The sequence below is a fragment of the Medicago truncatula genome, chromosome 7, assembly GCF_003473485.1.
Source record: "Medicago truncatula cultivar Jemalong A17 chromosome 7, MtrunA17r5.0-ANR, whole genome shotgun sequence".
Taxonomy (NCBI): Eukaryota; Viridiplantae; Streptophyta; class Magnoliopsida; order Fabales; family Fabaceae; genus Medicago; species Medicago truncatula.
The window spans coordinates 19289859-19306406 of NC_053048.1; the positions used below are offsets into that span (position 1 = coordinate 19289859).

General features: G+C 39.6%; 1 protein-coding gene across 1 annotated transcript; it reads left to right on the forward strand.

Moving 5' to 3' along the window:
• Positions 1-13087: 13087 nt before the first annotated feature.
• Positions 13088-15422, forward strand: LOC112418181 (uncharacterized). Its single transcript, XM_024774476.2, has 5 exons — positions 13088-13538; positions 13620-13725; positions 13816-13890; positions 13973-14195; positions 14284-15422. Exons 1-5 carry the CDS (start codon positions 13088-13090, stop codon positions 14476-14478), a joined length of 1050 nt encoding a protein of 349 aa, XP_024630244.2. The 3' UTR covers positions 14479-15422.
• Positions 15423-16548: the final 1126 nt, after the last annotated feature.

The window sequence follows — 16548 nt, forward strand, 5'->3', positions numbered from 1 at the left end:
GAAACAACAGTTGCCAGTTCAACAACAACAACAAAATCAGCAAGCTAGACCTACTTTCCCTCCGATACCGATGTTGTATGCTGAGTTGCTTCCGACTTTACTCCATAGAGGGCATTGTACAACCAGACAGGGCAAGCCCCCACCTGATCCGTTGCCTCCAAGGTTCAGGTCCGATCTCAAATGTGATTTTCATCAAGGCGCCCTGGGTCATGATGTCGAGGGGTGCTACGCTTTGAAGTATATCGTGAAGAAGCTCATTGATCAAGGAAAGCTGACTTTTGAGAATAATGTCCCACATGTCCTCGACAATCCTCTTCCAAATCATGCCGTCATAAATATGATCGAAGTATGTGAGGAAGCTCCTAGACTTGATGTCCGTAACGTCGCAACTCCTCTGGTGCCTCTACACATCAAGCTGTGCAAAGCTTCTCTGTTTAGCCATGATCATGCCAAGTGCCTAGGATGCCTTCGTAATCCTTTGGGTTGCTATACTGTTCAAGATGACATCCAAAGCTTGATGAATGATAATTTTTTGACTATTAGTGATGTCTGCGTGATTGTGCCAGTTTTTCACGATCCGCCTGTCAAGAGTTTGCCTTTGAAGGAAAATGCTAAGCCTCTGGTGATAAGGTTGCCCGGACCGGTACCGTATACTTCAGATAGGGCTATCCCGTACAAATATAATGCTACCATAATCGAAAACGGAGTAGAAGTGCCTCTGGTGTCCTTGGCTGTGATGAACAATACCGCCGAAGGAACTTCAGCAGCCCTTAGAAGCGGAAGAGTCCGTCCACCGTTGTTTCAAAAGAAGGCAGCTACGCCTACCGTGCCACCCATTGACAAGCCAACCCCGACTGATGTTTCTCCCGTTAACAGAGACGCGAGCCAACCAGGCCGGTCTATAGAGGATTCTAATCTGGACGAGATTTTGAGGTTGATCAAAAGAAGTGATTATAAGATTGTAGATCAGCTGCTGCAAACTCCGTCGAAAATATCCATTTTGTCTCTACTCCTGAGTTCCGCTGCCCACAGAGATACCCTTTTGAAAGTATTGGAGCAGGCTTATGTGGATCATGAAGTAACTGTGGATCACTTTGGTAGCATAGTGGGAAACATTATCGCCTGCAGCAATCTGTGGTTCAGTGAAGATGAGTTGCCCGAAGCAGGAAAGCATCATAATCTGGCCTTGCATATCTCCGTGAATTGCAAGTCCGACATGATCTCAAATGTGTTAGTAGACACTGGCTCATCTTTGAACGTGATGCCCAAGTCAACGCTGGATCAGCTGAGTTACCGGGGAACTCCTTTGAGGAGGAGCACTTTTCTGGTCAAAGCCTTTGATGGAACCCGCAAGAGCGTCCTCGGGGAGATAGACTTGCCAATAACTATCGGTCCCGAAACCTTTCTAATCACCTTTCAAGTCATGGATATTAATGCCTCTTACAGCTGTCTCTTGGGGAGACCTTGGATACATGACGCGGGGGCGGTGACCTCTACTTTGCACCAAAAGTTGAAATTTGCAAAAAGTGGAAAGCTTGTTACCATTCATGGAGAGGAGGCATACCTGGTTAGCCAGCTATCATCTTTCTCTTGCATAGAGGCAGGATCTGCAGAGGGGACCGCTTTTCAAGGATTAACTGTCGAAGGTACGGAGCCCAAGAGGGATGGGACTGCAATGGCTTCTTTGAAGGATGCACAGAGAGCCGTCCAAGAGGGTCAAGCTGCCGGCTGGGGCAGGTTAATACAGCTTCGTGAGAACAAGCATAAGGAAGGTCTTGGCTTTTCCCCAACTTCAGGAGTTTCCACCGGGGCATTCTATAGTGCTGGGTTTGTCAACGCAATCACAGAAGAAGCAACTGGATTTGGCCTGAGGCCTGTATTTGTTACACTAGGAGGCATTGCGAGAGATTGGGATGCCATTGACATTCCCTCAATCATGCATGTTTCTGAGTAATATACCTTGTTGCTTAAGTATCTTGTTTTTTCAAAATAACAATCCTCTCGCTCTGCCCAAAGCGAGAGTGATATTTTCTGTAAGGGAATGTTTGTTTCGGCATTGCCGTTGATTAATAAAAAAATTTGTCGTTTCTTTCACGGCTGCTTTTTAGTGCTTTTTTTTCTTGGAAATAATGGTAATACCAGAAAAAACCAAAACATCTGTATTTTCTTATTAATTTCAAAAATCTGCATAATAAAAAACCTCTTTCTAAAATCATCCAACCATTTTACGCAGATTGAACTATAATAAACCCGTTGGGCACAGTAACCCTGCATTCCCTCCGAATTTTGAGTTCCCAGTGTATGAGGCCGAAGATGAGGAAGGTGATGACATACCATATGAGATCACTCGGCTACTTGAGCAAGAAAAGAAAGCCATTCAGCCTCACCAGGAAGAGATTGAGCTTATCAACATAGGTACCGAGGAGAACAAGCGAGAAATCAAGATCGGTGCTGCTCTAGAGGAAGGGGTTAAAAAGAAGATTATCCAACTCCTCCGGGAATATCCGGATATTTTTGCATGGTCGTATGAAGATATGCCAGGTCTAGATCCTATGATTGTGGAACATCGGATCCCCACCAAGCCTGAATGTCCTCCCGTCAGGCAGAAATTGAGAAGGACTCATCCAGATATGGCTCTCAAGATTAAGAGCGAGGTTCAAAAACAGATTGATGCGGGTTTCCTCATGACAGTTGAGTATCCTGAATGGGTTGCCAATATTGTACCTGTGCCAAAGAAGGATGGTAAAGTCCGAATGTGTGTTGACTTCAGAAACCTGAACAAAGCTAGTCCAAAAGACAACTTTCCATTACCTCATATTGATGTGCTCGTTGATAATACTGCTCAGTCTAAGGTGTTCTCCTTCATGGATGGTTTCTCCGGTTACAATCAGATCAAAATGTCTCCTGAAGATAGAGAAAAGACGTCTTTTATCACTCCATGGGCTACTTTCTGCTACAAAGTGATGCCGTTCGGCCTAATAAATGCTGGTGCTACCTACCAAAGAGGGATGACTACTCTGTTTCATGACATGATTCACAAAGAAGTCGAAGTATATGTGGATGATATGATTGTGAAGTCAACAGATGAGGAGCAACATGTTGAATATTTGACAAAGATGTTTGAAAGGTTGAGAAAATACAAGCTTCGATTGAATCCCAACAAATGTACATTCGGCGTCAGATCCGGGAAGTTATTAGGCTTCATTGTCAGCCAAAAGGGCATTGAAGTCGATCCTGATAAAGTCCGGGCCATCCGAGAAATGCCAGCTCCACAGACCGAGAAGCAAGTCAGAGGTTTCCTCGGGCGTTTGAATTACATCTCCCGATTCATATCTCACATGACCGCAACCTGCGGGCCGATCTTCAAGCGACTCAGAAAGAATCAGCCTATTGTATGGAATGATGAATGCCAAGAAGCTTTTGATAGCATCAAGAATTACCTGCTGGAACCACCTATCCTTGTCCCACCCGTGGAAGGAAGGCCTTTGATTATGTATTTGGCAGTATTTGATGAATCCATGGGATGCGTACTTGGTCAACAAGATGAGACTGGAAAGAAAGAACATGCTATCTACTATCTAAGCAAGAAGTTCACCGATTGTGAAACTCGGTATACAATGCTTGAGAAGACTTGTTGTGCTCTGGCCTGGGCCGCTAAACGCCTGCGTCATTATTTGGTGAATCATACAACTTGGTTGATATCCAGAATGGATCCGATAAAGTATATCTTTGAGAAAGCTGCTGTTACTGGGAAGATTGCACGCTGGCAGATGCTTTTGTCTGAATACGATATTGTGTTCAAAACTAAAAAGGCAATCAAAGGTAGCATTCTTGCCGATCATCTTGCTTACCAACCTCTTGATGATTACCAACCAATTGAGTTCGATTTCCCCGATGAAGAGATCATGTATTTAAAATCAAAAGACTGCGAAGAACCATTGATTGATGAAGGTCCAGATCCCAATAGCAAGTGGGGTTTAGTCTTTGATGGTGCTGTCAATGCTTATGGTAAAGGAATTGGGGCAGTCATTGTATCCCCACAGGGGCATCACATCCCTTTTACCGCCAGAATTCTGTTCGAATGTACAAACAATATGGCTGAGTATGAAGCATGTATCTTCGGGATCGAGGAAGCAATTGACATGAGAATCAAACACCTCGACATCTATGGAGATTCTGCGCTCGTCATCAATCAGATAAAGGGTGAATGGGAGACCCACCATGCTAAGTTGATTCCTTATCGTGATTATGCGAGACGTTTGCTGACATATTTTACAAAGGTTGAGCTGCACCATATTCCTCGTGATGAGAACCAAATGGCTGATGCTCTCGCTACTCTATCCTCCATGTTTCGAGTAAACCATTGGAATGATGTGCCAATAATCAAAGTGCAACGCCTTGAAAGACCTTCACATGTGTTTGCTATTGGGGATGTGATCGATCAGGCTGGTGAAAATGTGGTTGACTATAAACCCTGGTACTACGACATCAAACAGTTCTTGCTGAGCCGTGAGTATCCGCCAGGTGCTTCCAAACAAGATAAGAAGACCCTGAGAAGATTGGCCAGTAGATTCCTGTTAGATGGAGATATTCTGTACAAGAGAAACTATGACATGGTATTGTTAAGATGTGTTGATGAACATGAAGCGGAGCAGTTGATGCATGATGTACATGACGGTACCTTCGGGACCCATGCTACAGGGCATACTATGTCAAGGAAGTTGTTACGAGCAGGTTACTACTGGATGGCCATGGAGCATGATTGCTACCAACACGCCAGAAAGTGCCACAAATGTCAGATCTATGCTGATAAGATTCATGTGCCTCCGCACGCTCTCAATGTTATTTCATCCCCATGGCCGTTCTCAATGTGGGGCATCGACATGATTGGAAGAATTGAACCGAAGGCTTCAAATGGTCATCGTTTCATCTTAGTGGCAATTGACTACTTCACCAAGTGGGTTGAAGCAGCATCTTATACCAATGTGACCAAGCAAGTGGTAGCTAAGTTCATCAAGAACAACATTATCTGTCGATATGGTGTTCCCAGCAAGATTATTACCGACAATGGTACCAACCTGAATAACAATGTGGTGCAAGCTCTTTGTGAAGAATTCAAAATTGAGCATCATAACTCTTCTCCCTATAGACCTCAGATGAATGGTGCAGTTGAGGCCGCCAACAAGAATATCAAGAGAATTGTCCAGAAAATGGTAACCACTTACAAGGACTGGCATGAGATGTTACCCTATGCTCTGCATGGCTACCGTACTATAGTGCGCAGTTCAACCGGGGCAACCCCTTTCTCTCTTGTATATGGTATGGAAGCAGTTCTTCCTTTGGAAGTGGAGATCCCATCTCTCCGTGTGATCATGGAAGCAAAGTTATCTGAGGCTGAATGGTGCCAGAGTCGGTATGATCAGTTGAATTTGATTGAGGAAAAACGTATGGATGCCATGGCTCGTGGACAGTCATATCAAGCAAGAATGAAGACTGCTTTTGACAAGAAGGTCCATCCTCGAGAATTCAAGGTAGGGGAACTTGTATTGAAAAGGAGGGTAAGCCAGCAACCCGACCCAAGGGGCAAGTGGACGCCTAACTATGAAGGTCCTTATGTTGTCAAGAAGGCCTTCTCCGGTGGTGCTTTAATCCTTACACACATGGATGGTGTAGAACTTCCAAATCCAGTGAATGCCGATATAGTCAAGAAATACTTTGCCTAGAAATGTGAAAAGAACAGCGTGGTAGGTCGAAAACCCGAAAGGGCGGCCTAGGCAAAAAAGCGCTTCCCGGTGGATCGAAAACCCGAAAGGGCGGTCCAGGCAAAAATAAGGGACAAAAAAAAATATATATGAAAAGCTCGCTGAGATTGTACACAACTCAGGCAAGAATGAGCGTCTCGATGAGCCGAAAACCCGGAAGGGCGGTTCATGCAAAAATGAGATTGAAACAAAAGGCAAGTAACTATATCTGGCCAACCACCGTCTCCCTTGGGGCATCTGCAGCTGTTAATGACTATCTTCATCAAAAGCTCCTACGCTTGCGAATTCAAAGTTTCTAGGAAATGTAGTGATTACTGTGTTCAATGTATCACCAACCAATAAAAATTACCATTTTCCAAGCTTTGTAAATCCGTGGAGTCACGCCTTCGGCTGACCACCACTCTTATACATCAATTTGAGCCTGTGCTTTTGTTTGAAACTCTGTTTTCTTTTTACTTTCAAAGTTATGTACAAAAACATTTTCCTTCTATTTTAATAATGACAAATGCTCGAAACAAACATCTTGAAAATTGAAAAAGTTTTTTTGAAAAGCAAACCTGAGCAACAGGGTACATTCAAACGAGACATGCATGAGCGAGTGTATGTTGGTGCCTATTTCAATATGTGTTACAAGCAGGTTCTCCTCCAGGATAGTCTGTGGTCAATGGCAAGAATGAAAAAACAGAATGAAAATGCATGAAAATGAATAGGCTCGCTAAGTTGAAAACCCGGAAGGGCGGCTTAGGCAAAAAGGAGCACCCCGCTGGATTGACAACCCGAAAGGGAAGTTCAGGCAAAAATGGGGCATTGAAAAGAATTTATTTCCCCGGTGGATCGAAAACCCGAAAGGGCGATCCAGGCAAAAATAGGATGCAAAAATGAATGAATGAAAATTGAAAAAATAACATGCAAAAAGCATTGACCACAGATGCGACATCCACGATACATCCGGCATTATTCCCAGTAGAGTCTTCCGAGATTCTATCCTCAAGCAAGTTGCATAGCTACCTGCCCTCAGCCATGGTCCCGATACGTCTCCCAACGACGTCATCTCCAAAGAGGATTTCCAGGAATGTGTAATATAGCACGAGCCATTACGTGCCCAATACTCCAGTGTCTTGTCTGTCTCTGCGAAACTGTGTCTACAAACTGCCAACAGTCATGCATTACAAGCATTCATACATGCATAATCATGCATATTATGTGCCCATGCATTTAATGAAATTGTTATATCATTCATGCATGTTGCATTTTCAATGTCAACATCAGTCTCAATTCAATACTCATGTCGGGTTCTCTGTCAAAACCTTGTGAGCCAATAATATCGGTCAATTTCTACCTTTCAAATCAAATCGACGTCAAGTCAATTTCAACCTATATTTTGTCAAAAAAAACTAATCCCCTGTGAATTTGTTTCTGTTCGGTCAAGTGGCTAGTTCAAGTCCAAGAACAGCTTGTACCTATCAATTTGCTTATGTTATCGGTCGAGTGCCCAGCTCAATCCAAGAGCAGCTTGTACCTGTCAATATGTTTCTGTTTGGTCAAGTTACCAGTTCGCATCCAAGAACGACTTGTACCCGTTTACTTTTCAATGTTATCGGTCGAGTTACCAGTTCAAATCCAAGAACAGCTCGTACCTGTCTATGTGTCTATGATTTTGGTCAAGTGGCTAGTTCAAGTCCAAAAACAGCTTGTACCCGTCTATCTGTTTCTGTTCGGTCAAGTGGCTAGCACAATCCAAGAGCAGCTTGCGCCTGTCTATTTGTCTTTGTCTCCGGTGGAGTAACCAGTTCGCATCCAAGAACAAGCTCGCACCTGTCTACTTGCCTTGCTTTCAGTCGAGTGACTAGTTCAAATCAAGAACAACTCGTGCCTGTCTACCTTTTCTATGTCTCCGGTCGAGTGACCAGTTCGAATCCAAGAACAACTCGCACCTGTTTGTCTGCTTTTATTCCAGGTCAAGTGCCCAGCTCAATCTAAGAGCAGCTTGTACCCGTCAATTTGTTCCTAGTCTCCTATCTACCCTGTTATCTGTTATCTTGTCAATGTCTACCAATCCCGCAATGGATACGACATCTTTTGTTAATTCCAGTTTTCGTTTGTCTTGCACTCATAATCCAAATGTTGCATGGCATTCATGATATTTGAAAGTGTACAAACGTATTTTTACGTCCAAACACAGTGCAAATGTTAATATTTGAGTATCTTCGTCCCGTCAAGCCAAAGACTCCGTCTCTTGACCCTCCAGACAAAGAAACTTAAATAGGGGCAGCTGTTATACCCTGATTTTGGACCTAAAAATACTCGTTCAAATTTCTTTTCTAACACTGATACTTGTCAGTTCGCTGTTATTTTTCTCTGAATCTTTACTCTCTTTTTAAAACATATTTTACTGCCTCTGTCTGTCTTTTCTTGCATTACAAGTCATTTAAGAACTCTCTGAAACGTCGCATTACTTTTCTCACATTTTATTTCAAAAAATCATACAAAAGGGTATTTTGGTCATTTCCTACAGTGGAACCCATTTTAGTCCCTGTGTTTGCCTCTGACCTTTTCAATTTGTCTGTACAAATCATTGTTGAGTCTTTGTTTAAAAATCATTTCAAAAATTGCATCTGAGTCAGTCTGAGTCAGTTTAGTCCCTAGGGGCATTTTGGTCTTTTCCTGTCAAAATTTCGGCAGAGAGGTATTTTAAAATACCTCATTTTTGTAGCTGGTTCATTTTAGTCCTTTTGTTGATTTTATTTTTGGTTTCACTTTACGTTTTTTTCAAATTACCAATTTTAGTCCAATTTTATTTTTTTAATTGCATTTTAGTCCCTGAACAGTTTATAAATTGCATTTTAGTCCATTTTTTCTTATTTGCTGTTTAGTCCTTTTAGTTTCCTTTTTTGCAGGAAGGTCCTTGAATCAAATACATTGCAAGTCCAGGTGTCATCACCCCATTGGGTCTCAAGTACACATGTCAGCTATAAAAACAACACAGTGTCAGAATTTCCATAGATCCATTCATTCCACGCCACCTCAACAAACAGAATTGAACTTTCTCTCTCCATTCAGTTAGATCAAAAATCCAGAAATCATCAAGAACACAGAAAAATCTCAAACCCTAATTCTTTTCCAGAATCAAAATCATCAACAGATTCATCGTTCCTTTTCAATTCTCAGAGATTCATTGGTGAATCTTCATCATCGAATTGATTCCACTGCAATTCAAGGTGCGAATTCCTCACCGGAGGTGAGAAACTCAAGCACCGATCACAGAGTTTGAGGGAGAAGAAGAAGAAGGAAAGAAACAGGAATCTGAACCGGTGAAGAAGAAGAAAGAATCAAACCAGCAAGAACACCGATTTATTTTCGGTTTTCACACAAAAATCAACAAACAGCACCAAGATCCAAGTTTTCCAAAGATTCCGGTTCGAAATCTCCGATTAAAACCACAGGTAACACTTAAGCTTCACTTTCTTTCGCAAGAAATATCAACAAGACGAATCAATGTAGATCTTTAAAGTTCCAGAGAGTTTCATTTTAAAAAAAAAAAAAACTGAAAACCTAAAAAAAAATACTTTCAAAACCGTAAAGGATCCTTTAGATCTACGTTGATTCAAACTCTATTTGTGAAAACCAATGCCAGATTCGTGCTTAGAACAAGAAAACGAAGAGATTGACGCTTGATTTGTGTTTTTCTGGTGAGGATCTAGGTTACCGGAACCTGGAGATCTCGCCGGAGAAGATGAAGTTTCCGGCGGATCTATGAAGATTCCGGCCGAACTTCATCATCTCCGGCCGCTCAATCCAGAAGCCGGCGGAGGGAGAGAGGAGAGAGGCGAGAGCTTCTCTCACTAGGTGAGAGTTAGAGAGAGAAAGAGATTAGAGGAATGATTGAACCGGCGCTAACGTGTTTTTATAGACAACTGAACCGGACCGGTTCAAGACCGGTCCAATCCCTTCAATCCTGAGCGTTGGATCTAGGGTTTCCCTCCCTGGATCAATCCAACGCTCCCTGTGCTTCCAGGCTTTTAGGTTTTGGGCTTGGGCCTTTTTCTCTGCAGTTTCCTACGTTTTTGTTTTTTTTCTTGCTATTCACACCCTGTTTTCTTGCTGATTGAACCTCTGTGTGCTTAATTTTTTCTCTAAAAAATTCCAAAAAAATTGTTATATATTTCTTAATACATTTTAACACTTTTGTGATATTTTTCAATGGTTTAAAAAATGATAAAAACGTGTGTGTTATTTTTTCTTGATTAATTTTGTGTTCAATCTAAATTTGTGTATTTTTTGTGGTATATTTTCTCACAAAATGTTGGCATGTGATGTGGATGATTGGTGTGTAATTTCATGGTGAATGTGTTGCTGATCATGTGTATATCTTGCTGATTGTGGATGTAGATTTTCATGTCTTTCTTGTTTTGCAAGCAATGTGTGTTTTTATCAAGAAATAAAGTGCAAAGTATTTCTAGAAGTATGTCATAATGCTTGGCTTGTGTGTGTTCTTATGTTCCCACATTATAGCTCAAAATCAAATCCCTTTAACATTGCTATAATGAGGGGATTATAGGTCATGCGCATTGTCTAAGTGTCATAACCAATTTTAGGTATATTTTGCCACTTTATTTCATTTCATTACCTTTTTTCTCTTGCTATTCTATTCAATTTTGTTTACCTTTCTACTATTTTTATGCCTTATGACACTAACCATTTCATCTCACATTTCATTCATCCCATAGTTTTAGCATCTTTTTTTTTTTTTTTTTATTTATTTTATTCATTTCTATATCAATTGGGTTTGTAATAATTTTAGATAGGTTAGTTCCTTTTTTAATTCCTTGCAAGACCATAGCATGTATTTAGGATTCAATGTAAAGGACTATGGACACTATAAGTGATGTACACCGACACAAGCACCGACACGCACACACGTTGCATGATTACCGTTTAGATGTATGCTTAGGAAACGCGATCTTTAGACAAATGCCAATTTTCCAAAAAAAACAATAAACCAATTCCATCACTCAAATTTTTCCAAACAAACCTTGGAGTCAAAACTCCATTGAATTTCTTCTTTTATTTTCTTAACCAAATCCAAATGAATCCTAATTCCTACTTAGACTTTTTTAATAACAATTGAACCAACCATTCACCATTTTTCTCTCTTATAACTTTAAGGCCTCTTTTTCTTCTTCAAAACCATTTTCCAACAAAAACTAAAATCAACCAAACACACAAAAAACAACATTTTTTGAGAATGAACTACATGGAGTTTGATCCCTTAAATGGGTATGTAGGCATGAGGTCAAAACCTCTCCAAGTCCACTAAAATAAAACCTCAAACACTTTCTCCCCCCATTCTTCACTCAAATAAAACTTCTTTTTTTAAATAGGCAATAAAAAATAAAGCGTAGAAATAAACTTAGGAGAACGGTTCTTATGGAATACCATAATCGTTCCGGGTGCCTAACACCTTCCCGTAGCGAAAACGACCCCCGAACTTAGAATCTAAGGGTTTTTTTTCTCAATTTCGCCCTTCCCAAGAAAAAATAGAGAATATCAAAGATTGAAAGGTTCAAGCCTAATTTATGACTTGACACCCGAAAATCGCGATAACAAGTCTTATCCCGAGTTGTTTGCTTGAGGTAATATTTCGAGGACGAAATTCTCTAAGTTGGGGAGAGTTGTAACGCCCTAGTCTTTATTTTAATTATTTCTGATTTATTTAGAGTCTTTTATATGATTTTAAATATTTATTGTTGATTATGTGATATGTTATATTTTATTATATGATTTATTTTGATATTAATTAGATTAAGTGGGAATTATTATTATTTTGGAGTTTAGAGATTAAATTAGAATTAATAGAATTAAGAGAGAGTTAAATGAAATAAAAGGGAGTTAAGAATAGGAGTTAGGAAAAAGGAGAGGTCAGAAGCAGTTTTACGTACAATCAAGTTTTGGGAGGAAAACCAAGAACAAGGGAGAAGAGCCAAGAGAACCAGAATTTTGTAGAGTTTGTTCATCTGATTCAAGGTAAGGGTGACGTTTACTTTCAATAGTATAGTTTGTAATTCTGATTTTGGTTTAACATGTTTCTGGTAGAAATTGGGAATTTGGGTCTAGGTTTGATTTTTTTATTTTTGGGTGAATTGGTGTAGGAATCATTGTTTTAGCATTAGGAATGTGTTCAGATTGCATACAGCATTTTATTACACTTCTGTAAACTGTTTTGGGGAGTGAATTGAGAAAATTCGAATTTTTGGGGAAAAACCTGCATTTTGCCCGTACAGACATATATCGCTCGCCCCAGCGAGTAGCCTGTCTCGCCTCGCGAGTGAGCAATCTTCATGGCTCGCCTCGCGAGCAGAACCACTCGCCATGGCGAGTTAGTGAGTGAGAAGCTTGATTTTCATATTGTTGTTATAAGGTATAAGTTGGTTAGTTTTGAGTGCCTGGATGTTTTTAGAGAGGGCTGGGACAATTTTTAGATTAAAAAGATGAATAGGGAGCTTAGAAATGAAGATTTAGTGAGAAAAATGTCAAAACTCCCAAGAGCACCCTTTTTCTCGTTCGCCTCGTACTCGCCACGGCGAGTAACCCATTTCCTGAGTTCGCCATAGCGAGCAGATGTGCTCGCGAGGCGAGTTGCCCAGTACTTGAAGTTGTTTCCTACGTAGTTGAATAATGTTGATTAACTTTGGGTAGGAACATGATTATAATTAATTGTGTTATTTTCTGGAGCTATTTAATTATTATGATGATTTGTTGATGACTGTGATGTATGCTTATATCTAAATAAATCATACATGTTGTTGGATTGTTGAGTTGTATGTAGATATACACAAGTTGAGTCCATTGCATAAACATAAAGCGGTGAGGGCTCATGCCCTGGAACGCCTTGTCGTTCAAATTAGTGAGGGCTTATGCCCTGTGAATGCTTTAACCATTCAAATTCGGTGAGAGCTTATGCCCTGTAAAATGGTACCACATGCATGTGCATAGTCGCATTTGTTGAGGAGTCTTAGTGGTGTTGTCATGTCATTGCATGAGTCGTTGTTGGTGATTGAGTAATAATTCTGACTATTGATTGAAGATGAATATGATGTTAAATATTTGTAAAGTATTCCGCTGCAAATTATTGATGTGTTATAAAGGATGATGTTTATTAAATAGTATTTATTTCTATTTAAGAAATTTTGAAAAACAGTGTGACATGCCCGTTTGTTGTTGAACTCTGATTATATTATATGTTATTTAATTGTTTGGGATAACGGACGGGGTGTTACAATAGGCGCCAGACTAGTCAAGTAAATCCAGATTCTTTGTTCCCTCAAATGATATCTGCTTTTAACATTGTGCAGAAACAATCGAAGAAGAACAAAGGTACGCATATTCGAGAAATTCAAGCTTTCCAAAAAATCTTTCAAACTGTATATGATCCTTTGCATCTTAAGCGGACAATTCACTATGCTGCTAAAACTTTGAGAGATATAATAAATGATAAACTTCCCTCAATGAAGTTTCCTCCTTTAACTCCCAATAAATATCTTTTTGCCTTACATTTCAAAATTAAATTTCCACCTTTACCAACTAGTGATTTGGCGTTGGCTTTTAGGCCACCATATCCAAAATGGTTTCCATGTGATTCTTTACTGGGAATGAGCCAAAAATTTATACCTAAAGAAAAAGATAAAGTAACTGTTGCTAAATGCAACATATACAATTTTAGAGGTCGCCTTCACTTAGATCTGCATCATGTTCGAATCATTTCTCCTATGGGAATAGGTAAGAATTCTTTTAATTCCTAGAACAAATAAATAGAGTCATCGAAAATTGCTACTTATATGTGTGCCCTTGTACTTGCAGCTGTTGCTTTGAAATCAGGAGATGGAAAAGAAGATGATGTTGCAGGTGCACAAACACGATCGAAGTACAAATCAGAGAAATCATTCAAGAAAGAAAAATCCTCCAAGTCAGGGAAAGATACATATGGATTACATTTTCTCTCTTTTTCTTATTTTCGATGAATAATGTCCTAACTGGCTCCCTTTTTCTTTTTTAGAGCGAGAAAAGAAAAGCAACACTTTCTTCTAAGCCATCTCCAAAAAGGACCAAGGATTCAGAAACTGAAGATAAAGTAAGTCCCTTTCCCTCGATTAATTTTTAGCACCCTTCTCTAAAATGACAATCTGCTAATATCAAATTTTGCATTCTTATAGCTTGATGTCTCATCTGAAGCTGTCGAAGTTGTTAATACTTCCGAGGAGCCAAAGAAGAAAGAGCGTCGAAAGAAAAGGAACCAAGAGATCCCGAAACCCGCTATTGAAGTGGCGCCAAGTGAGGACTTCCCAGACAAAACAAGTACCAAGGGTAAAAAAACGTGGCCACAAAGATTCGAAGCCAAACAGCGCACACTCTTGTGTTGGGGACAATGTTTCAAAGGTACCTATCAAACTAAACTTGTCTTTTATTCATTTCTCGTCTCATTTAAAGAAAATATTATCTAACATTCAAAATATCTTGTTACCAGAGTATCGAGCATATCAATGTTAATGACTCTAAACGGGCACCGCTTCATTCTACCGACACTTTGATGGAATTACCCATTTTGGAAGAAAGAGATGTCATTGAGACTAAGCCCCCTGCAACGAACCTCGAAGTGGATTCTCCCCATCAACATCCAGAAATACATGTCAAAGATTTAGAGAATAATCCATCGAGATGAGATAGTGATCAAATCATTACTGATGATTTGAGCCTTGAGGTCCGTGTCAATCAACCCAACGTTATTATAAGTGAGCACAATGTTGGTTCAGATAACGCGTCTAAGTGTGATATAAACTCATCGAAGAATGTTACGCCAACAGCTCAAATCCACACAACAAATATGGCTATGAGTTAAGAAGAATTCGACCAGCTTGAGAAGGTCAATCCCCTGGAAGCTTTTGACTTCATGTTGAAGAGTGGCACTCTTTTCTCTACAAGCATTATAGGGTCTTCAAACACTTCTATTGATGATGTATCAGAGGCTTCGAGAGAAAACCTCTTAGCAGAGTTTTAAAGGAAAGTGCTGGAAATAGATTTCTTTCAAGCCATAGAGCAAGATGCTAGTATCATCCCTGAGATAAAGGAATTGCTTCGCAAATTGAACAAACCTCCTTTTGGCTCAAAATTCCAAGAGTTTTCTCAGATACTGGAACCTCTTATGGAGGACATCAATTTGAGTTTCCATCAAAAGAAGACTGATCAATCCAGGCTTGAAGACCAAACCTTACTTTGTAATCAACTTATGGCTGAAATAACCAAATTTCAAGAGAAATTTGTCACCTTTCGACAAGAAACTCCAGACGCTAAACAAAAAGTAGAAGAACTTAAGTCTGTCATTGCCAAACATGAAGAAGAAATCAGGCTCTTAAAGTTGCAAATAGCTAATGTCCTGGAGAAAGAGGACCTCGTGCAAAAAGAGGCCAGTTTTGTCCATCAAAAAATCAAAGAGTCACAAACATTTCAACAAGAAATAGCAACACTTGTTGATAATGGAAAAGTCCTCGATGAGAAATTGGCTGAGTTCAAGGGAAAACTCAACAAACTCAAGTCTGAATTTGTAATTTAAACATTCTTTGTAATTTTTATTTTGAATTCTATATCATGTCCTTTTTATTGTTGTAATTCTTGGATTTATAACGGTGTTAAAACCGTTTTTGGCACTTTCTTTTAATTATATTAAATATTTTCCTTTGCCAATTCATTCTCTTTAATCACAAAAATATATTAGGATCAAGTTTCCAAATAAATTGTAATGATGAGAAACTAAAAAGTTTTTTTGTTTTAACTACTCAAGTTAAAACTGTCTAGAAAACCGTAAAGTTTTCTTATTTATTTAAAGATTTAGGGAAGTAAAATAAACAATCAAATAATCTTTACAACTTCCCTCGTTTTACGAGAAAAAGACTCACAAGCCATACGCCACATGTTCTTCTCCTGAAGGTGGAAACCGTAAAGTTGAAACTCCTCTTAACTTCTTCATCCCCTATAAATACCACACCTTCTTCTTCTGCAAGTTTCATCATCTCCCTCATTTTCTTCAAACTTTTTACAGAAAAAATCACAAAATCCCTTCTTTTCATTTCATCAAAATGGATTTCTTGAGTAATGATTTAATCATCAACACTGTTGCGAGGGTTGCTTCTCACAGTGTTCATGACCTCTTTCATTTCATTAGGACGAACAAGAGGCATGCAGACCTTTGCAGGTCTCACGATGTTTCAAGGGATTTTGGTGATGACTGCACTGAGTTACTCACTGATCTCTGTCTTACCACTGAGAAGCTTAACTTCATAAATCGCTTGTGGGATGTTGGTAACCCTATGTTCTGGATTCTCCGGTGTACTCATCACATGTTGCACCCTAAACCACACTTTGGTAAAATCAATCGTTTGCTGACGAACACCATAGACGCAAAATCTTTCACATGTGAATTCATTGAGTTATGTCACATGTGAATTTGCGATAAATTTTTTGCCTGGGCTCCATAAATTTCCTGGCTCCGCCACTACTTGGATTCTCAGCAACAAGAACTGTCTTGGATTCTCAGCGGACAATATTGTTGGAACAAAATGTGTTTCACAATGAACCTTAATAAGTTTTGATGATAACAAGGTATTAAAAATTGTCAATTGGTTATTGCTAATAATTGTTCAAGTGTACAGGACCAAAGGCTAGTCAAGTTATTTCAATAGGTCTTGGAAGAACAATGGAAAGAAAAAGAAATTCTAAGCATCTGAAGAAAACTGCG

Excerpts from the sequence above, each read along its gene's own strand:
- LOC112418181 (XM_024774476.2), top strand. The coding sequence starts at position 13,088 with ATGATATCTGCTTTTAACATTGTGCAGAAACAATCGAAGAAGAACAAA. Across the intron at positions 13,891-13,972 it reads ATTCAGAAACTGAAGATAAA|CTTGATGTCTCATCTGAAGC; the intron begins GTAAGTCCCTTT and ends GCATTCTTATAG. Across the intron at positions 14,196-14,283 it reads TTGGGGACAATGTTTCAAAG|AGTATCGAGCATATCAATGT; the intron begins GTACCTATCAAA and ends TCTTGTTACCAG.